We start from the raw sequence: 22,371 nt of genomic DNA on the forward strand, positions 1-22,371 counted from the left end.
ATTAGTTTTTTACTTTGGTTTTCACCAAGGAAAGGGAATTTGTTGTGAATGAGAACTTTGAGGAGCTGGGATACGGTCTTGACCAGATCAAGATTGATGAAGTTGATGCGCTAGAAATTTTGGAAAACAATAAGATTGATAAGTCCCCAGGGCCAGACCAGATTTATCCTAGGCTACTCTGGGAAGCGAGAAAGGAGGTTGCTAAGCTGCTGGTGCAGATATTTGCCTCCTCACTCTCATCACGGTACCAGATTTCATTTGAGTTGATACACTTACCAGGTGATAATGTTTGTCCATTGGCGTGGCACACCAGTTATCTTTGTTTCAATATATACACGACAGTAACTCCTCTTCTCAAACTATGTGTTTAAGTTTTGGAACGGAGAAGTATATTTTAACCAGCGTGCTTCTCCAAAAATTGATTAATGAGAATCTATTAAATTCACGATGTTGGAATTGCCAAATGAGTATCCACCAGAGATAATATGGACTCGGCTTGGAGATTCTGCACTGACTTCATTGACCCTGCTGTCTCTCCACAGAGGTTGCCAGACCAGCTGCTGAATCTTTCTAGCAAATTCACTTTTGATTGCTGATTTCAAGCATCCACAGTCAAGAGGGTTTTCTACCATTCCCAGACTTCTTGTGTAACTCAACAGAATACCAGATTTTATTTCAATGGATACACTTACCAGGTGATAATGTTTGTCCATTGGCGTGGCAAGAGCATCTTGTTGTTTCTGTAGTTGTGGGAGTTACTGTTACTGTTGTTGCAGTTTCGGATAGAGGTGTAGTGGGTGCTGTAGTGGTGTGACATTTGCCTGTGTACTTCACAATCTCACAGCTCTTGGTACAGAGAGTGAAATTACACAGGTCTGATTTACCTACAGAAGTTACCACTGCCTGTCCTGGAAGACAAAAGTCATGAAAATTATGTTACAGGCATCTCATGATGAGTTCTCACACAGCCACTCTATTTACCTTCTGGTCAATATATAGACGGCAGGGGCTACTGTTCACTTACAAATAGTTAGAACAGGCTGCAAACTATAAAAACACATTTGGCTGAATGCACTGACCCTAATGCAACGTAGTAAATGGCATATTTGCATTTGAGTTGTCTGCCCTTGAATTTGTTCACCATGTTGCTCATCTTTGTAAAGAAGCTCAAAGAATTTAAAACTGCACGAAAAAATATTGCAAAACGTTCCTCAAGATCAGAATAATGTCATCCTGCAAGATAGGACTTGGCTAAAAACTATGAAATCTGAAGTCAACGTGACCGCTGTCCAATAGATATGGTAAATGGCTGAGATAAGATATAAATGGTGTGGTGTCGTCAGACAAGAAAAATGGCCGATGATTAAGCAAATCTCTCCAGAGGAGAGTGAAAATCCTTACATTCTCCTTTCATTTCCAAAAAGTATCAGGACTTGTAAATGTTCATTTATCATTACAGAAAATCGAGATAATTGAGGAAACAAAGAAGACAAAGAACTGATGAGATCTTCCTAAAAGCTGAAGCAAATGTATTCTGCAAGGCAAGATTTAGCATGGAACTTTGAAATCTGAAATCAACACAAGCTGATTGATGAGGTAAATGGGTGTGGCAAAGATCTAAATGGTGCGTACGAATGGTTAGCTGACGTAAACTGACAAGTGAGCAAACGACAGTAACGTTAGTGCAAAGTGAACTTTGTTCCTTTCTTCTTATACTTCCCAAAGCAACAACAACGTGCACATATTCGTCAAGCAGAAAAGCAACACTATTTGTTTGATTAAATGAAACAAGGCAACAACATTTCCACTTTCTGCAACTGCCTGGAACAAGTCAATCACAATGTTGGAATGGCCAGGTTAGGATGCATTCTTGATTACAGTTCTGATCATTTGATGGAGACACATATCAGACAAGATTCCCAGCTTGAGCTGAAAATGTGTTGTTGGAAAAGCACAGCAGGTCAGGCAGCATCCAGGGAACAGGAGAATCGACGTTTCGGGCAAAAGCCCTTCTTCATTCCTGAAGAAGGGCTTATGCCCGAAACGTCGATTCTCCTGTTCCCTGGATGCTGCCTGACCTGCTGTGCTTTTCCAGCAACACATTTTCAGCTCTGATCTCCAGCATCTGCAGACCTCACTTTCTCCTCAAAGATTCCCAGCTTGCCTATGCAATTCGTCACAGTACCAGATTTCATTTCAGTTGATACACTTACCAGGTGATAATGTTTGTCCATTGGCGTGGCAAGAGCATCTTGTGGTTTCTGTAGATGTGGGAGTTACTGTGACTGTCGTTGTAGTTTCAGATGGAGTGGTGGTCGGTGCTGTGGTGGTTTGACATTTACCCGTGTACGTCATAATCTCACAGCTCTTGGTACAGATAGTGAAATTACACAAACCTGATTTACCGACAGAAGTTACCACTGCCTGCCCTGGAAGATAAAAGTCATGAAAATTATGTTACAGGCATCTCATGACAATTCCTCAGTCAGCCACTCTATTTATCTTTGCTTCAATATACACACGACAGTGGCTCCTCTTCTGAAACTATATGTTCAAGTTATGCGAATGGACAAGTATATTTTAACCAGTGTTCTTCGCCGACAAATGATTAATCAGAACATATCACATTCACTATGTTGGAATTGCCAAATGAGCATCCATCAGAGATAACATGGACTCAGCTCAGAGATTCTGCATTGATTAGATTAGATTACATTACATTACAGTGTGGAAACAGGCCCTTTGGCCCAACAAGTCCACACCAACCCGCCGAAGCGAACCCACCCATACCCCTACATTTACCCCTTACCTAACACTATGGGCAATTTAGTATGGCCAATTCACCTGATCCTGCACATCTTTGGACTGTGGGAGGAAACCGGAGCACCCGGAGGAAACCCACGCAGACACGGGGAGAACGTGCAAACTCCACACAGTCAGTCGCCTGAGGCGGGAATTGAACCCGGGTCTCTGGCGCTGCGAGGCAACAGTGCTAACCACTGTGCCACCGTGCTGCCCACACTTGACTTCATTGACCCTGCTTTCTCTCCACACAGGCTGCCAAACCACCTGCTGAGTTTTTCAACAAATTCACTTTTGATTTCTAATTTCAAGCATCCACAATCAAGAATTCTTATATAAGTCATCATGGTACCAGATTTCATTTCAATTGATACACTAACCAGGTGATAATGTTTGTCCATTGGCGTGGCAAGAGCATCTTGTTGTTTCTGTAGTTGTGGGAGTTACTGTTACTGTTGTTGCAGTTTCGGATGGAGTTGTAGTGGGTGCTGTAGTGGTGTGACATTTGCCTGTGTACTTCACAATCTCACAGCTCTTGGTACAGAGCGTAAAATTACACAGGTCTGATTTACCGACAGAAGTTACCACTGCCTGTCCTGGAAGATAAAAGTCATGAAAATTATGTTACAGGCATCTCATAATGAGTTCTCACACAGCCACTCTATTTACCTTCTTGTCAATATATAGACGACAGTGGCTGCTGTTCTTGGAACCATGAGAAAATAAACATGACTGTGCAATTACCATGCATGAAGACGACACGTTAAAATTATGGGCAAATGTCATGTATGCTCTAACCAGCAACTTTGGCAGGAAAATAATTCGTGAGGATATATCGCATTCATTACACGGTTGCTAAAGTCCCTGGATATGCTTCATTTACAAACAGGTAGAACAGGTTCCAAACAGCAAAAATGCATTTCGCTGATTGTACTGACCCTAATGTAAATTAGATATGGCATCATTGCATTTGTGTTGACTGCCCTTAAATTTATTCACCATGTTGCTCATCCCTGTAGTGAAGCTAAAAGACTTTCACACTGCACCAGTAATTTGTGGAAGGTCCTCATGGAGACCAGATGAATGGTATTCTGCAAAACAAGAGTTTGCATGAAAGTGTGAAATCTGAAGTCAATGCGATAGCTGACTGACATTTGTGGCAAATGGGTTTTGGAGAGATGTTGGAATGTGTCATATTACTGGTGAATTGGAGCAAAACAGAGGAGCTACAGTGTATCCTTCCTACAACTTGTATTATTTCAGTTTCCAGATGAAAAAAACACATGGAAATGATTGCCAGTGCGTAAACATGGGTATTTAATTCCCTCAAGCGATACTGCATTGAAACAGACTCTTCAGTCCAAGCACTCCATGCCAAACATGTTCCCGAACGAAACTCATGCCACGACTCTGCACGTGGCCCATATTCCCCCCTACCCATTGCTATTCATGTACTTATCTAATTGTCTTTTAACCATTTTCATTGTTTCTACTTCCATGCCTTCCTCAATGCATTCAACACACTAACCACTCTTTTAGTATCAATTTCCCCTGATGTCCTTTTTAAATCTTTCTCCTCTCGCCTTAAAAATATGCCCCCTACCCCCACCCTAGGGAATTCCCCCACCCTAGGGAAAAGCCTTTTCGGTGAGAGGGCAAAAATATAAAATGGACTTAAGGGGTAACTTTTTCATGCAGAGGGTGGTGAGTATATGGAAAGAGCTGCCAGAGGACGTGGTGAAGGCTGGTACAATTGCAGCATTTAAAAGGCATCTGGATGAGTGTATGAATAGGAAGGGTTTTGAGGTATATGGGCCAAGTGCTGGCAAATGGGACTAGATTAGGTTAGGTTATCTGGTCAGCATGGACGGGTTGGACAAAAGGTCTGTTTCTGTGCAGTACTTCTTTATGACTCTATGACTCTCTTCTCCTTGACTGTGTCCCTCCTGATTTTCTATACTTTTCTAAGGCCATCAATCAACCTCCTATACTACACTGAAACAAGTCCCAGCCTATCCCGCCTATTTTTATAACTCAAGCATTCCATTCCTGGCAACATCCTAGTAAATCTTTTCAGACCTCTCTCCAATTTAGTATTATCTTTCCTATAATAGGGTGACCAGAACTGCACACACAACTCCAGAAAAGACCTCACCAACATCCTGCACAACCTCAACTCCTACACTCAAAAGTCTGAGCAATGAGGGCAAGTGTGCTAAATGCCTTCTTAACCATCCTGTCTATCTGTGACACAAAGTTTGAAGTATTATAGACCTGAATCCCTCGATCTCTCTGTTCTACAACACTACGCAAGGACCTAACATTAATTGTACAGCTCCTGCCTTTGTTTGTTTTACTAAAATGCAATACCTCACATTTATCCAAATTGAAGTTCACCTGCCATTCCTCAGCATTTTGATCCAATTGATAAAGATCCCTTTGTCATGAAAAGAATGTAGATAATCTTCAATTTGGCCTTTCAAAGTGTATCACCTTACACTTATCCAGATTAAGCTCCACCTGCCATTTCCTTGCCATCTTTTCCAACTGATCTATATCCTGTTGTAATCTTGGACAACTTTCCTTACTATCCATGACTCCACCAATTTTCATGGCATTTGCAAACTTACCAACTACACTACCTACATGTTTATTCAAATCATTTCTACATATTACAAACTATAAATGTCGCAGCAGTCCCTTGCAACACATTTTCAATGACCAAGTGAACTTTGTATCCAACTTTCCAACTCACTGTAGATCCCATGTGACTTAATCTTCTGGACCAAGCTTACCATGACAGACCATGTAAAATGCTTTTATAAAGTTCATACAGACAACAGCCACTGCCTGACCCTCATCAATGCTGAATATTTCTCATAAATCTATTTTCCTCCAATGTGAGTAAATCCTGTCCAATAATTTCCTACAATTTAAGTAAGGCTCACCTGCCTTAATGTTTTCCAAGACAGCCAACACCTACTCCTGCTTCGTATTGACATGCCCTAGAATATCAATATTCCCTCCCTAATCCTCCCATCATCTATGTCCTTCTCCTTGGTGAATTACTCATTAAGGCCTTACCCACTTCTTCTGAATCCACACAAAGAGTGTATGTATGTCTAAAATGTCTTGGTTTTCTCCTTAATCCTTCATGGCCCCTTTTAGCCCTCCTATTTCCTTTGTCAAGTTCTTTTCTGCTTTGTTTATATTCCTCCAGGGCTTTGCCTGATTTCAGTTTCTGAAATATTACATATGCTGCCTTTTCTTTTTTGATTAATCTTTCAATATCTCTTGTCATGCAGGATTCCTGAATCTTGTCACTCTTATATTTTAGCCTCTCAGGAATATACTGTCTTTAACTTGGATTAACTAGGTTCTAAAACACTCACACTTGTCATGAGGGGATTTACCCTCAAACAATCGCTCCAATCTAATGTCTCCATTTCATGTCTCATACTGTTATAATTTGCTTTCCCCCAATTTAGCCCAAGAACCATAAAGCTATAGAGTCATAGAATTATACAGCACAGAAAAACAGACCATTTGGTCCAACTTGTCCATGCTGACCAGATATTCTAAACTTATTGAGTCCCAATTGCTAGCATTTGGCCCATATCCCTCTAAATCCTTCCTATTCATGTACATTTCAGATATCTTTTCAATTGTACCAGCCTCGATCACTTGCTCTGGCAGCTCATTCCATACATGCACCACTCTCTGCATAAAACGTTGCCCCAAAGGTTCCTTCTAAATCTTTCTCCTCTTCTTAAATCATTACCCACAAGTTTTAAACTCCCAAACCCTAAAAAGATCTTGGCTTTTCACTCTATATGTGTCTCTCATTACTTTATAAACCTCAATAAGGTTATGCCTCAGTCTCTGACACTCCAGGAAAAGAAACCCCAACCTATTCAGTCTCTCCCCATAGCTAAAATCCTCTAATCTCAGCAACATCCTTGTAAATCTTTTCTGAACTCTTTCAAGTTTTTTTTTAAATCTTTTCTATAGCAGGGAGTCCAGTACTGAATGCAGTATTCTAAAACTGGCCTCACCAATGTCTTGTACAGCCACAACACAACCTCTCAATCAGAAACGCAATGAAGGCAAGTGTACCAAATGCTTTCTTCACCACCAATTTCAAGGAACTATACACCTGCATCTCTAGTTCTCTTTGTTCGGCACCACTCCCCAGGACCTTACCATCAAGTGTGTAAGTCCTGCCCTGGTATGCCCCGCCAAAACGCTACACCTCATATTTATCTGAAATAAACTCCATCTGTGACTCCTTGGTCCATCGACCTATCTGATCAAGGTCCTGTTGTAATCTGAGATATCCTTTTTCACCATCCACTACACCATCAATTTTGGTGTCATGCGCAAACTCACTAATCATACCTCCAGTATTCACATCCAAATCATTTATATAAACGGTGAAATGCAGTAGACCCAGCACCAATCCTTGCTGCACACTGCAGGTCACAGGTCGCCAGTTTGAAAAACAATTCCACCACCCTCCATCTCTGACCTTCAAGATAATTTTGTATCCAATTGGCTAATTGCCTCTGGATTCCATATGATCTAGAATACAGACTCATTCTCCATTACAAGGTCTAAAATGGCCTCTTCCCTCGTTGGACTAACTACATGTTGTTTAAAAGAAACCCACCTGGATATACGTAACAAATCTCATCCCATCTAAGCTCCTGGCACTAAGGGAGTCCCAGTTAATAGTGGGGAAGTTAAAATCACCTATAACCACAATACTATGCAAATAGATACAAATTTATCTCAGCTTTGATATTGTTTTCCAAACTTATGTTGAAGACATGTCACTTTGGAAAATATCAGAATGTTAAGTTTAAATGCAAGCAATTCGCCAAGCTTATGTGGAATATTTAATAAGAACATCTATCTTACGTTTTGCAATGCTATGGTGAGGACTCAGATTTTGTACCAATATTAAAAGTGAATAATTACAGCTAATTGTGAAACACGTTAGAGATAAGTATCGTATAAAAGATACATATCATACATCAGCGAAAAGTGCAGAATGAGATTTGGCCGAATGCTCAGTAATGCATTAAATTGTTGAAACAGCTGAGTACTGAGGAAAACACTGCTTGATTGATAGTGCTGGAGATTGGATCTCTTCTCTGAATTGCATATAAACTGTTTACATCGGATAATTAGGTTTCAAGTGCCTGCAGTTTTTGTTATTGGTATTTTAATGGTGATGTTTATCAGCCTGTGTTAAAGAAATGTGCAATGGTATCAAGGAAAGAATTTTATTTTAACATATATTGTTGGGGTAGAGTTCATCCTCTATGCATTATATAGTAATTAAGTGGGAATGTGAGTGCCACAACTTGGTTTTGGGGCATGAGGGTCTATACCAGTAGATATGGGGAATACTTTAGATCTGATTATATGCAGAACACTTCTTGGACTTAGCTTTCAAAAGGTTCTTTTATGCAGACTATGGTTCATAGCACCTCTAAGCTGTAGTGAACCATGACTCTTTGGAAAGCTGGCTCGACTTCATGAAAATTGAAGCGGACTAGGAAATGCCTCTCCCTGAAATGAAGCTGCCAGGTTGGAAGTGCAATGTGTGGACTCCTGTCTTGAACCTCCTTGCATTTCGCTCATTGGATATGAGTATAAATTCAAGTGACAAATTCAACAGAGGTCAAATAAAAGGGAGGCAGACCTCTGGAGAGGACAATATATTGAGCAAAAGTCTAATATTTAATTATGCACCTATTTGGAAGATACATGCTGGCTAGATAGCAAAAATAATACAGTACTTGGATAGAATATGGCATTAAAAAGCTGAAATGGTTAACCTGACAAAGGACTAATGAACAGCAGAGAGAGGGGTACTAGAGACCAAAAGAAGGAAAACAGATTAAAGAAGTTATTTGGAAGGGCATTGAAGTAGTATTTCTAAATAACTTTAATTAGTTTGAATAGGATTTTTCAGTCACCTATTTAAAGTAATTAAAATAGCAAATATTAATCACTTACCAGGTGACAGCATTTGCCCATTTATTTGACATGAACAAACTGTTGTTGGTGAGGTTGTAATGAATGTTGTTTCACTTTGTTCTGATGTCACTTTAGTATTTGCAGCAATTGTAGTTGGGGAGATGATGGTTGTTGCAGAAGAAGTAGTCAATGTTGCAGTGGTTGTTAGGGGGACTGTTGATGGTGAGGAAGTAGTGGATGTTGTTGGGGTGACTTTGGTTTTTGATACTGAGGAAGTAGTTGATGTTGGTTGGCTTGTTTCTGAGGTGCTGATAGTAGTTTTTGTGCTCAGTGAAGTGGTTGTTGCTCTCGTTGTTGTTTTGCTATACTTCAATGGTGCTGTCACAGGAGGAGATAGTTTAGTTGATGCTGAAGAAGAGCTAGATATTGTAGTTGTGGGGATGGCTGTGGATGTTACTGCTGAGGAGGAAGACAATGTTGTAGGTGTTGTGGGGATAACTGTAGCTGATGACACAGAAAATGTTGATGGTTTTGTTGTCTTAGTGGTGTCTGATGATGTTTTTAAGGGAAGGGTCAATGGTGTAGTTGTGGTAAAGGTATTTTCTGAGGAAGAAGTTGACAATGTAGTTGTGGGAATGGTTGTTTCTTCTGAAGAAGAAGTAGATGGTAAAGTTGTTCTGGTGACTGATGTTGTTTTTGAGGAAGAGGTAGATGGTGTAGTTGTTGATGGGATGACTGATTTTTCTGAGGAAGAAGTAGATGATGTAGCTTTTGTAGGGGTGACTGTAACTGAAGATATGGAAGAGGTTGATGATGTAGTTGTTGTAGTGGTGAATGATGTTGCTTTTGAGGAGGAGGACAATGGTATACTTGTTGGGATAACTGATTTTTCAGAGGAAAAGGTTGATGATGTAGTTGTGGGTGTGATTGTAGTTGAAGATATGGAAGAGGTTGATGGTGTAGTTGTTGATGACATAACTGTTTTTTCTGAAGAAGTGATCGTAGGTGCAGTTGTTGGGGGGATGAATATAGTAGACGATATGGAAGAGATCAATGGCATAGTTGTTGATGGGGTGACTGTTTTTTCTGAGGGAGAAGTTGATGGTGTGGTTGTTGTCAGGGTGACTGTAGTTGAAGATATGGAAGAAGTCAATGGTTTATATGTTGAAGGTGTAATTGTTTTTTCTGAAGAAGTGGTTGATGGTGTAGTTGCTGTGGGCACAATAGTTTCTTTGGAAGAAGTGGTTGATGATATAGTTGTTGTAGGAGTCACTGTAGTTGATGTAATGGAAAAGGTTGATGGTGTCTGTTTTGTGTGACTGATTGTTTGTTCTGAGGAAGAGGTAGATGGTGTAGTTGTTGTGGGTGTGACTGTAGTTGAAGATATGAAAGACGTCGATGGTGTAGTTGTTGAGGGCTTAATTGTTTTTTCTGAAGAAGCAGTTGATGGGTTAGTTGTTGTGGGTGTAATTGTTTTGTTGGAAGAAGTGGTTGATGATGTAGTTGTTGTTGCTGATTTTTCTGAAGAAGTTGTAGATGGTGTAGTTGTTGTTGGAGTGACTGTAGTTGAAAATATGGAAGAGGTCGATGGCGTTGATGATATGACTGTTTTTTCTGAGGAAGAAGTTAATGATGTAGTTGTCGATGTGACTGTAGTTGAAGATATAGAAGAGATCAATGGTGTAGTTGTTGTTGAAGTGGTTGTAGTTGATGAAATGGGGCTCATTGATAGTGTCGTTATTCTAGGAGTGACTGTTTTTACTGAAGAAATTGCTGATGGTGTACTTGCTGTGGGAGTGACTGTAGTTAATACGATGGAAGAAGCTGATGGTGTTTGAGTTGAAGAGGTAAATGTTCTTTCTGAGGTAGTGGTAGATGGTATAGTTGTCATGGGAGTGACTGTAGTTGAAGAAATGAAAGAGGTTGATGGTGTAGCTGTTGAGGGGGTGACTGTAGAAGAAATAGAAGAGGTCAGTGGTGACGTTTTTGAGGGTGTAACTGTTTTTTCTGAGGGAGAGGTTGATGGTTGAGGTGTTGTGGGGATGACTGTAGTTGATGACATAGAAGACGGCAATAATGTAGTTGTTGTTGTGGTGACCGATGTTGTTGAGGCAGTACTCAATGTTGATTGGCTTTGTTCTGATGCAGTTTCAGTGGTTTTTGCCATTGTTGTCCTCAATAGAGTAGTTGAAGCCACTGTCTTGCTTGTTAGTGTTGTCTCAGCAATGGTTGTCACACTGACATGGGCTGTCTTTGATGTATTAGATCTTGTAGGGGTAATGGTTGTTGCTGTAAGTATAGTTGTTTGTGTTGTTTCACTCTTCTCTGGCGTATTTTCTGCTGTAGTAAAACTCCTAGTGCTAGATGCAGTGGGTGCTGGAGTTGTTTCAAAGGCTAGTGTCGTACTGGGAGTTGTGGAGGTCTTCGGAGTACATGGATAGACTTCTCTGCTTATTGTCCCATTTACACTGCATGTTGCTTTGATGCACCCTCCAATCCCATCCGTTGTATGGTAGATAATATCACCTTCATGGAAGGTTTTGCCATCATAAACACAGACGCATTCTAACGTGGAAAATAATAATAGAGAAAAAAAAATAAAGCATTAGAACCTGACGAATCCCTTTCACCAATCTATGAGATCATAGCTGATCTGTGCCCAAAGTCACTACACCCACTTGTGCTCCATAACTTTATATTATCGAAAAGTAATAAAAATATTAATCCCAGGTTACAATAGGCTATTGAACCAGGGTCAACTGTCATTTGTGGAAAAGACGTTCAAACCATTAGCACTTTCCTTTACAAATAAAAATGCTTAACATTGAATCTGAAATATAATAACATTTTTAGACTAGGTTCCCTCTTCCTGGCAACCTTAGTCTATACAAAGGATATTTCTCTATCTATTTATAAGTTCTCTATAAAATCTTGATAATTTGACCTTCAAAAAAGGCAGCAGGATCATTCTATGAAATAACTCACAAAAGAAAGAATTATGTAGGAAAGTACATTATGCAGAATGAACGTACCTGATTTGTCATAGGTGCACTGTACTTTACTGTTTATACACTTGCTAAGAAAAAAATATACAAGTTACTTACTTTCACAATTTTGGGAGTATTTTAGTTTAATAAAACACAGTAATTTTATTGAAAAGATTGCTTTTAGTTCTCATCATAGTTTAAAACTTAAACACATAATAAATAAGAAAACATGGAATAAAACTGTAATAAGGCAACAAAGAGTATATTATAATAATATAATTGAATCACCTTGAACTGATAATCTATGTTTTAGTTGAATCCTAGGGCATTAACTCACTTAACCACAGAATGTGAAAAATTGACAATTTATATAAAGCAAATAGTCTCCGGTACATTGTAGATTAGTGGTGCTGGAAGAGCACAGCAGTTCAGGCAGCATCCGAGGAGCAGTAAAATCGACATCAGGAATACTTTTGCCCGAAACATCGATTTTACTGCTCCTCGGATGCTGCCTGAACTGCTGTGCTCTTCCAGCACCACTAATCCAGAATGTGGTTTCCAGCATCTGCAGTCATTGTTTTTACCCGGTACATTGTAACATATCTACAATGTAATGGGTTAAAATGTTCATTTTGGACACAACTAGTGGCAAGATTTGTGAACTTATACACACGCCAAGAAACATAAAATGGACTAGCAAGATCAATCAACATTTTACGACAGTTTCTTTGAGAACAAGTTCATTTTATATAAGGTTGCAACTCTGTTTGTTTAGCTCAAAGTATATTTATCATGAAAACTTTTAATCAGGGTTCAGTTCACCACCAGTAAGTAATCTCATATAAATAACTCAGAATGACTTTGAGAAGTTATACAGAACCATTTGCAAGTTAGATCGGATCACAGTAAGAAGTTTCTCAGAAAGAAATGGAAGCTTTTGAAATAGACTTGTCCAACCAAAGGCTTGCCAAACTGTGGTTCAAAATGCAGATAAGTATAACTGAATGATTTGCAAGGAACAATTCCTCTGATCAAAGATCATTTCTCTCCCACCTTTGCTCTGAAAACCAGTAGTTTGTCTTTGGAGGAGCAGTGAACAACACAACATGATAATTTTGCTCAGCCAAAGATATGAAGCAGTGGTGGTGTTGGAATGGCAACTGTGAGCTTTTAAGGGACACTGGCTTAGGAAAGAAGGGAATGAGACTCAGGCTGTTAGGAAGAGGAAGTGACTAAAGGTTAGAGTAGCAGTTGAAAGTGGTTGGGAATGGATGAGTGAAATGTAAGTTAGGTTGCTGTAGGGGAGTTTGGTTGGTCATGAAAAACAGCAGTTGCCAGCAATAGGGCCTGGAATAGCAAGAATGTTACAATAGGACAGAGGAAGCATGTGTTGGTACTTGCACAGTCACTTGCAGTGCTCCTCAGCAATATTAATCAGCAAATCTCCAGGCCTTTATGGGCAAGTGAGTGCCTTGCTGGGTGAACATGTGTGTAGAAGTCTCCCTCTCCAAAATCTTCTACGAACCAGGTTGGGAGAAGAGAGGAACTTAGGCTAAAAGATAAGCAGCTAATGATCCCATTTTCAAGTGAATTTTGCCAACAATAGCTTGGAGCTTGTAACCCTAAAGGTAAACCAATTTCCCTGTAAGATACTTGGCTTGGCCCCAGCCTCACCCTCTTCCGTAGTGATCAGTACTTGGGATCTAGTCTTTTTGTCTCTCTGGTTTGTTTCTAAATCAAGAAAGCATAGAAAGATTTTAGCACAGCTTTGCTCCTTTTTCAATGGTCATTTTTAATTATCCCTTTGAATGATTAATTTTTTACTTTGGATTTGTTTCCGTGAACTTAATGTTTACTCCTGTGGCAAACTTTTCTGAAATTTGCTCAGCATATTAAAATATCCATCCTTCATGCAAAAGTGTTGGACAATCCTATTTTAAAACATGTCCTGTGGCTTTCTTGTGTGCAAATGGAATTTGATTAATGAGAAAGGCCTCTGCAAATAAGCAAAGTTATAGGTAAATTCTGATTAAATTGTGCTGGGATTAGATCAGATTTATTGGTGGGATCAGTTTTTGATGCAATATTCTCTAAACAAGTGTAGAGAATTGCAGAAAATTCATCTGTGCTGGATATAATATGCGCATAAAACCCTATGGCTTTTTTGAGCTACAGTAGCTAATCTGGGGCAAAAGAAACAGTGCAACAAATGGAAATGCCTGGGGCGTTGGATAGTGCCTTGAGATTATGCATGAAGTATTGTTGCTATTGAATATTTTCTGCAATTTTTGAGAAGATTTCTGTTAAGACTGTTCTGTATCAGGGTCTTTCTGATAGCTGATGTAAATTATCTATGAGTTTGACCATATATTCATGAAATCTATGTCACAGCAAATTCAGATTCTATCTCTGCAGAGAGCAGAGACCAATGGGGCATCAGGGACAGTGCAGCTGATAGTCAAGTCAAGGGAAAGACTGGAGTTTGGGTGCTCAGTAAAAAAGTTGAGATTGGGGAATGTGTACTGTGTCAGGGGTCAAGGATTTGGGAGTCAGGATGGACAGCTTGGAAAAGACAGGAAGATTTGGAAATGAAGGTTGCAGTGCAGAGAAGCATGTTGAGAGGGAGAATAACAATATATTGGGGGAACAGTTAGAAGAGTGAGAATAAGATTTGGAGGCAGGTGGGACTAGATTGGGTTGGGATATCTGGTCAGCATGGACAGGTTGGACCGAAGGGGCTGTTTCCATGCTAAACATCTCTATGACTCTATGACATTGATGAAAGGTGAGGATGAACAGATAAGATATATTATAATGTGCCTAAGGAGAGAGGAATGACTGAAGAACAGATGTTCATAGTATCCCTACATTCGGTCCATCGAGTCCACACCACTCTTCCATTCCACCCAGACCCATCTCCAGTACCCTCGTTTGTAACCTTGAATTTCTCATGGTTAATCCACCTAGTCTCTGCATCCCTAGACACTATGGGTAATTTAGTATGGCCAATCTTTGGACTGTGGGACGTCTTTGGACTGTGGGACTAAACAGAGCACCCAGAGGAAACCCATGCAGACACAGGGATAATGTGCAAACTCCATACAGACAGTCACATGAGGGTGGAGTTGAACCTGGGTTCCTTGTGCTGTGAGGCAGCAGTGCTAACCTCTATAGGAGCTCACAAGAAAGAAGGAGCCTAGGGGAATCACACTTGGGGATACTGGAAGGTATCAAGGAAATATGGAGGCTGCAGGATAGGAATTAGGAAATGGGAAGGTTGGGGTAGAATTCAAGAAGAATTGTAGTTTAAAAAGTCAGGGAAAGAAAGCGAGACTGGTGAATACGGCAAGCTTGGAGATCATCATTATCTACAGAGCCTGTACATGCAGCAGCAATTTAGTGAACCTGGTACAAACCAGACGCCAAAATTATAAGGAGAGATTAATAAAATAAGGTTGACTGGTGAGTGTGACTACATAAGGTCTTGTTTCAGGATAACTATTGATATTATTGTCTGGAGAGTAGCATCCCTACCTCTGATTAGAAGCTCCAGGTTTGAAACCCAACTCAACAATGAATGTGCAAGTAAAGTGCATTCATTATGAATGCACTTTACTTGCACATTCATAATGCACCCAAACAAGTAGAGTATCAACTTGCAAATCCTTTCAACAAAACCTAATGACAGGCAGTAAGAGTGGTAAAGGTTGTTTGGCAGCCATTTGATGGAAAGAACATTGGTGCCTGTATTATCATCATCAATAACTATAGACTACAATACACAGCCCCAGAGTGAATGTAACAGTACTACCATCAGTGATAGATAGGAATGCTGTTAATTATAGGTTTGATATATTACTTACAATTATGCAGGAACATAGAATACAGATATTTTCTGTTCAGCTTATTAAGCCTATTCAGCCATTCAGTGAGATCATGGCTAATCTGACCTGACTCGAAGTTCCATAATAATTTTGGTTAACAAAAAAGCTAATAATCTCAGATTTAAATTGATAATCGATCTAGCATCAGTTGTCTTTTATGAAAGGGAGATCCAAATTAGGCCACCATTTTTGTGTAGAATTATTTCCTAATTTCAGTTTTCACTCTGCCTCCTAGTCCTAAACTCCCCAATCAACAGAAATGGTTCTCTCCCATCTCCTTCACCATTCCCCTTAATGTATTATAAACCTCAATCAAATTACCTCCTAAAATTCCTTAACCTTCAACAGTCCAGGGAATACAAGCTTCGTTGTGTAATGTGGATTATCAGTGAACTATTGTATGGTGGCTATGAAGGTATTCTCAGTATTACCAGCAAAACTATTATTTCATGCTCCCATTGCAGTGAAGTTTCTCCACCTGGTCCAATTTCCAAACTTTATCTTTTTGCTCACCCTCACTTCATAGAAGTGGCTTCCCGTTTCTCCATTTTCTCAACATAACAGATGTTGGTACAAAACAAGCAATAAAGCCAACAACAATAGATTGAGACTTGCTGACATCATTTGATCCTATGTGGTCAGTATGTGATATGAATAAATCTTCAGGAATTTCTCCCACCACAACTGAAAATTCTGACAGACCGTTGATTGAATATGCATTTAAATAGCATAATAGATATCCTAAACAGCTTCACCTAAGACTAAAATTATACCAAACAGTTATAGGAAATGATATATTAGGTGAGACACAGGAAGATTTGCTCCAATTCTGACCCATAGAAACCCTGCAGTGTGGAATCAGACCATTCAGCCCATCAAGTCCATACTGATGCTCTAAAGAGCATCCCACCTAGAACCATCCCCTATCCTAACCCTGTATTTCTCATGGCTAATCCACCCAATCTGTTCATCCCTGGACACTACGAACAATCTTAGCCCAACCAATCCACGAAACCTGCACATGTTTGGACTGTGGGAGAAAACCAGAGCACCCAGAGTAAATGCAGACACAAGGAGGAATTGAAAACTCCACACAGATAGTCGCCTGAAGCTGGAATCAAACCAGGTTTGTGAGGCAGTAGTGCTAGCCACTGAGACATCATGATGTGCTGATCCCGTTCAAACTGGGTTCTAAAACAGGAATGTTCCTCGTCACCCAGCATCAGTTTCTCTCATTAAGTACAAGGTAAGCGCTTTCCTCCACTCCTCAAAAAAGGAAAAGTTTTCTTATTGTCACATGGATAATACATGCAGAAATGCTTATAGTAAAACTTACCATGATTCACAGTTCTGAGTGCTTGGCACAATGTGGCCTGGCTCATAGTGGTTCCCATTAACGTAGCAGGGGCAATTGTCCAATTTAACACATTGCATTTTGTCCTCATCCAAAAATGGCTTATCATCAGGACAGTCTGGGTAACAGCCTGTGTGAGGTAATAAAACAATTACATTTCTCTTCACTCACTGTACCAGTGATATCCTAATGGGTTAGCAACTCAAATTTAGTTTAGCTCCACTAGATTTAACCACTCTAAACCAAAGAGCAATTTAGCTGTACCTAAAGGTTCAATCGATATCATAATTAGGTTCCCTACAGTGTGGAAACAGGCCCTTTGGCCCAACAAGTCCATACTAACCCTCTGAAGAGTAACCCACCCAGACTCCTTTCCCTCTGACTAACGCACCTAACCTACGGGCAATTTAGCATGGCCAATTCACCTGACCTGCACATCTTTGGACTGTGGGAGGAAACCGGAACACCCGGAGGAAACCCACACAGATACGGGGAGAATGTGCAAACTCCACACAGACAGTTGCCCGAGGCTGGAATCGAACCTGTGAGCCACCGTGCCACCCTAACCTTAATAGTAGTCAGCATACACTACTGTCTAATGGGCTCTTGTGGCCTAGTAGTGGTGGTAACACAGGCCAGAAGATCTGGGTCCAAGTCCCACCGGCCTGAAGCATGTGTTATAACTTGTCTGTGAAAGTTACATCAAAAATATCTACACTGCTCTGTAGTTTCTGTTATCTGTTGCTGTATTATGCTGTGTACTTTCAGTTAATTGTTGTTGTAATCTGCATAGTGATTTCTACTAATTGTTCGTGCACTCTGCTGTGTAGCTTCTGTTAATTTCCAGTGTAATCTGTGGTGTCATTTCAGCTAATTGTGGGTATAATCTGCTAAGAACTTTCTGTTAATTGTTTATGTAATGTTCTGCCTAGTTTCTTTTAACTGTTTATGTAATCTGCTGTGCAGTTTTTATTCATTGTTGCAGTAGCCAGGTGGGTAGTTTGTTCACAGCTGTCATCCGCTGTGCAAATTTCTGTTAATTAACAGTGTAATATGCAGTGTAACTTCTGTTAATTTCTGGTGTAATCTGCCATAAGATTTCTGTTCAATGTTGAGTAATCTGCTGTGTTATTTCTGTTAAAGTGTTGGCATAATCTGCTGTGTCATTGCTGTTATGTGTTGTTATAATCTGCAGAATAATTTTGACAAATTGTTGGTGTAATCTGCTGTGTAGTTTCTGTTAATTGATGCCATCTGATGCCTATTTTCTGTTAATTGTTGGTGTAATCTGCTGTGCAGTTTCTATTCACTGCTGTGCTGTGTTATTTCTTTAATGGTTAGTGTAATCTGCTGTGCAATGTCTGTTTAGTGTCAATGGAATTCGCCTTGTAGTTTCTGCATTCTGAAGGTGGAAATCACTGGAAATGCTGTTATTTGGGAGCTCCAGGGTTTTACACACCCATAATTTAAAAATGCCACCATAGAGGTTTATAAAATCATGAGGGGCATGGATAGGGTGAGAAGAGGAGTCCAAAACTAGAGGGCATATGTTTAAGATGAGAGGGAAAATTCAAAAGGGACCTGAGAAGCAACATTTTCATGCAGAAGGTGGTGCACGTATGGAACAAACTGCCAGAGGAGATGGTGGAGACAGGTACAATTACAATATTTAAAAGGCATCTGATGAGTAGATAAATAGGAAGGGTTTAAAGAGATATGGGCCAAATGCTGACAAATGGGACTAGATCAATGTAGGATATCTGGTAGGAGGGGACAGGTCAGACTGAAGGGTCTGTTTCCGTGTTGTATAGCTCTATTACAATATATACACATTTCAGAATGGTGTGTGAATTTAAAATTCACCTTGAAGTGATGGCCTTCCTGTCCATTTGCTATCTTTGTCCTGCTGACCGATATTCATCATGTGTTTTGGCAACATTGCAGTCAATGCAATGGCAAGCTGTAGTTCAATTTTTCTGTGGCAATATTAAACTGGCTTCTGAAGATATCTAGGCCAACTGCATGAACTGCCCATCAAGTGGCTGCTATTTTAATGAATTATTTTGGGGAGAGTGAAATGGTCCTTTTTTGGACAATTAATATCAGTCATGAACTCTATAATCTATTTATCCACTTCCTCCCTAATTGTGGATAAAAATGTTTGCGTGAAATTGATTTTGTTCATTTAACTTGTGCTATCAACACCACATTAATAAACAAGTAGGAAAAATACCTTCAAGTTTGGGGATAATCTTGGAGCATGCTCCACCAGGATTTCGGCAAGTTTTCAAACAGGGAATGCCACAAGGTGCATAGTGCCATTCACACTCATCGTCAGGATTGTAATAATCACAAAACAGAGCTGAAAAGAGAAAGTTGACAATTTACTTTTTCACCTTGTTTCGCAAACATCATGGAGTAGATTCGCTTTTTCATTGCCTGAGTATGAATCTGGTAGAGTAAGCCTCTTGTCCTTTACAGATCCTGCCTAGAGCAATAATTCTATTTAAAATCTACCCAATAAATATGTTCTGCCGCAGAGAATGGAGGTTTATTTACATTAACCATTTACATTAAGGTGTACGGATAAAGTGGCGGCACACACAAGATGCAAAAAATATCAGGGATGATAGGATGCAGGTGCAAATCTTTGAACTGCAATATTCTCAATCCCAGATTCCTGTGACATAGCAATAAACTGGTTCCCCATTTTTCCAAGGAAAATAACCCCATTGCACATCTTCTGGTGGCTGACTCAGAAATAATTGTGTTCATTGGTTGCAGAATCTTAATCATTCTTAGTCACGAATGGTGAATAATCCTGAGATGTGGGTGACTTCATGGAAGTTAATGGCTTCAGCTACTCTCCCAAGCCTTAACTTGAATGTAAACAAAATATTACTCACGACAAAACGCAGGATTTCTCCAGGAAATGCACACCCCAACCATACTGCAGGCCAAAGAATAAGCAGCTATAGCCGTACACAAACATTCACAATCTCCACCAGTGTCACAGGCACATGCATCCCGTACACAAGCTTCGTAATATGGGGTTGGATTAATCTGCAGGGTAAACATTAGATAGTTTACACCTCATGAAAAAATACAAATATAGATATTTCAAATTTTATTTCACAGAGTTCATATTCATATAGATGCATAATGTGGCTTTAAGCAAAAGTCAAGCTGAGAGATTGCCCAAAAGTTGGTGCTTCTGAGGAACGTCTCACAGTTCAGGTTGCCCCAAACTCGACTTATCTCCAGCTTTTTGACACCACTCTCTGAACCCGGTTTCTATAAATGGAGAATTTTCTTTGAATTAAATACATTACAACATAAGGCCTTTCAGCCCCAGGTGCTTGCATCTCACCTGTAACTCAAATCCTTTAGCTACTTCCATTTGTAAATTTCAAATCTTTAATCCCTTCACTTAAGGCAGTTAGTTAAAACTTTTTTCCTGCACTTTTCAACGGTGTGATTCAAATTGTCCAGCAACTGTTGAATGCTAACACTGAGGAAAGTATCAAACTTTACTTGGAACACTGTTAAAGGTATTGAAGATGGATGGATAAAGTGGCAGCACACACAAGATGCAAAAAATATCAGGGATGAAAGAAGATGGAAACCATTCCTGCTCACACACAATTAGGGATTTTTATATAACATGGTGAAAAGATATTTAGAATTCATGGGCGAATAATGCTGTACCTGCGAATTACAAGCTAGAAATGGTTTATCCTTGAGGATGCTGCATTGCTTCTGAGCCCATGCATCTCGATGAAGGTTAACTGAACAAGGGTCTTCATTTTTCTTTGCATTTGGACACACAGGTGATACCTTCCAGCTGTTTCCAAACTCCTCCATGTTTACAACCACCAACCGGTTTCTAGTTGTAAAGTCATTATGTACATTGCCATCATAATTACCACACAATCCACAGATGGAACTCTGTAATACCAAACATAGGTGAGAATTATTGGGTTACTTTGTCCCTCTTTGTTTAGTTTTTCCTTCAAAGGTAATTTTTAAAAAATCATCTCCATCAACATCGGCCTAGCAAAGGAAACACTTACCACACTTTTAGAAGAGACCATCACACACATACCAACCACCATCAATCACATTACCAACGAAGACATCATGAAGCTAGTGGACCTGTGCCTCACCACCCACTTCATTTTCAACAACATAGTCTACAAACAAACCAATGGCACACCCATGGGATCTCTGCTATCAGGATTCATAGCAGAAGCAGTAATGCAAAGACTAGAACAAACAGCCCTACCAACCATCAAACAAAAATCTGTGTCCGCTACCTAGATGACACCTTTGTCATCACAAAATGAAACAAGATAGAAGAGACATTTAACATCATCTACAACACCCTCACAGGCATAAAGTTCACCAAGGAGGAAGAAACCGACAACAAACTCGCATTTCTGGATGTCACAGTGGAAAGAACGGACAAGGGAGAATTACAAACCTGTGTATACAGAAAACTGACAAACACTGACCAAATACTCAACTACACCAGCAACGATCCCAACACACACAAACAAAGCTGTATCAGAACACTATTCCAACGAGCCACCACACACTGCAGCACAGACGAACTTCAGAAAACAGAGGAGAACCACCTATACAATGTATTCAAGAAGAACGGATACTCAAAAAATACAGTGCGCAGATTCCTCAAGAACTAACCACGACAAGCAGACCAAAAACAGCCAGAAACCCTAACCATCTTACCATACATCAAAGAAGTTTCAGAAATGAACAGCCAGACTACTGAGACCCCTCGGAATCCTAGTAGCACACAAACCCACCAACACTCTCAAACAAAAACTAACAAACTTAAAAGACCCAGTACAACCCATGGACAAAACCAACGTCATCTACAAAATTCCATGCAAGGACTGCCACAAACACTATGTAGGACAAACAGGAAGAAAGTTAGCCATCAGGATACATGAACACCAGCTAGCCACAAAAAGACACGACCCTCTCTCCCTCATAGCCCTGCACACGGATGAAAAAAACCAACATTTCGACTGGGACTACACATCTATCCTGGGACAGGCTAAGCAAAGACATGCCAAAGGATTCCTAGAGGTCTGGCACTCCAACCACAATGCCATAAACAAACACATAGATCTAGATGCCATCTATCAACCCCTCAGAAAACGAACAGGAAATGACATCACCACAAACCCCAGGAACCCCATCCAGGAGAAAGATATAAATAGAAAGTAGGAGACAACAGCTTCGCTTCACTTGGAGATCGCCACTGATGATGTTACCTAGCCAGGTAATGAAACGTCTGGATATCAATCCTACAGCTCAGCTCAAACCTACA

The 22,371-nt window shown here is 40.0% G+C and overlaps 1 protein-coding gene across 1 annotated transcript in view; it reads right to left on the bottom strand.

Annotated features, from left to right (window-relative positions):
* The window catches only part of LOC122558122 (mucin-2), an 81,910-nt gene that overhangs the window by 2,415 nt on the left and 57,124 nt on the right, over positions 1 to 22,371 (bottom strand). Inside the window, exons 23-31 of the mRNA XM_043706440.1 lie at positions 20,724 to 20,963; positions 19,922 to 20,078; positions 19,249 to 19,377; positions 16,998 to 17,145; positions 11,823 to 11,866; positions 8,830 to 11,355; positions 3,183 to 3,398; positions 2,214 to 2,429; positions 693 to 908 (exon numbers count right to left, since the gene is read on the bottom strand). Of these exons, the coding sequence (XP_043562375.1) occupies positions 693 to 908; positions 2,214 to 2,429; positions 3,183 to 3,398; positions 8,830 to 11,355; positions 11,823 to 11,866; positions 16,998 to 17,145; positions 19,249 to 19,377; positions 19,922 to 20,078; positions 20,724 to 20,963 (3,892 nt within the window). The remainder of the gene's footprint in view (positions 1 to 692; positions 909 to 2,213; positions 2,430 to 3,182; positions 3,399 to 8,829; positions 11,356 to 11,822; positions 11,867 to 16,997; positions 17,146 to 19,248; positions 19,378 to 19,921; positions 20,079 to 20,723; positions 20,964 to 22,371) is intronic.

Source organism: Chiloscyllium plagiosum, chromosome 16 (genome assembly GCF_004010195.1).
Source record: "Chiloscyllium plagiosum isolate BGI_BamShark_2017 chromosome 16, ASM401019v2, whole genome shotgun sequence".
In the NCBI taxonomy this organism is placed as follows: Eukaryota; Metazoa; Chordata; class Chondrichthyes; order Orectolobiformes; family Hemiscylliidae; genus Chiloscyllium; species Chiloscyllium plagiosum.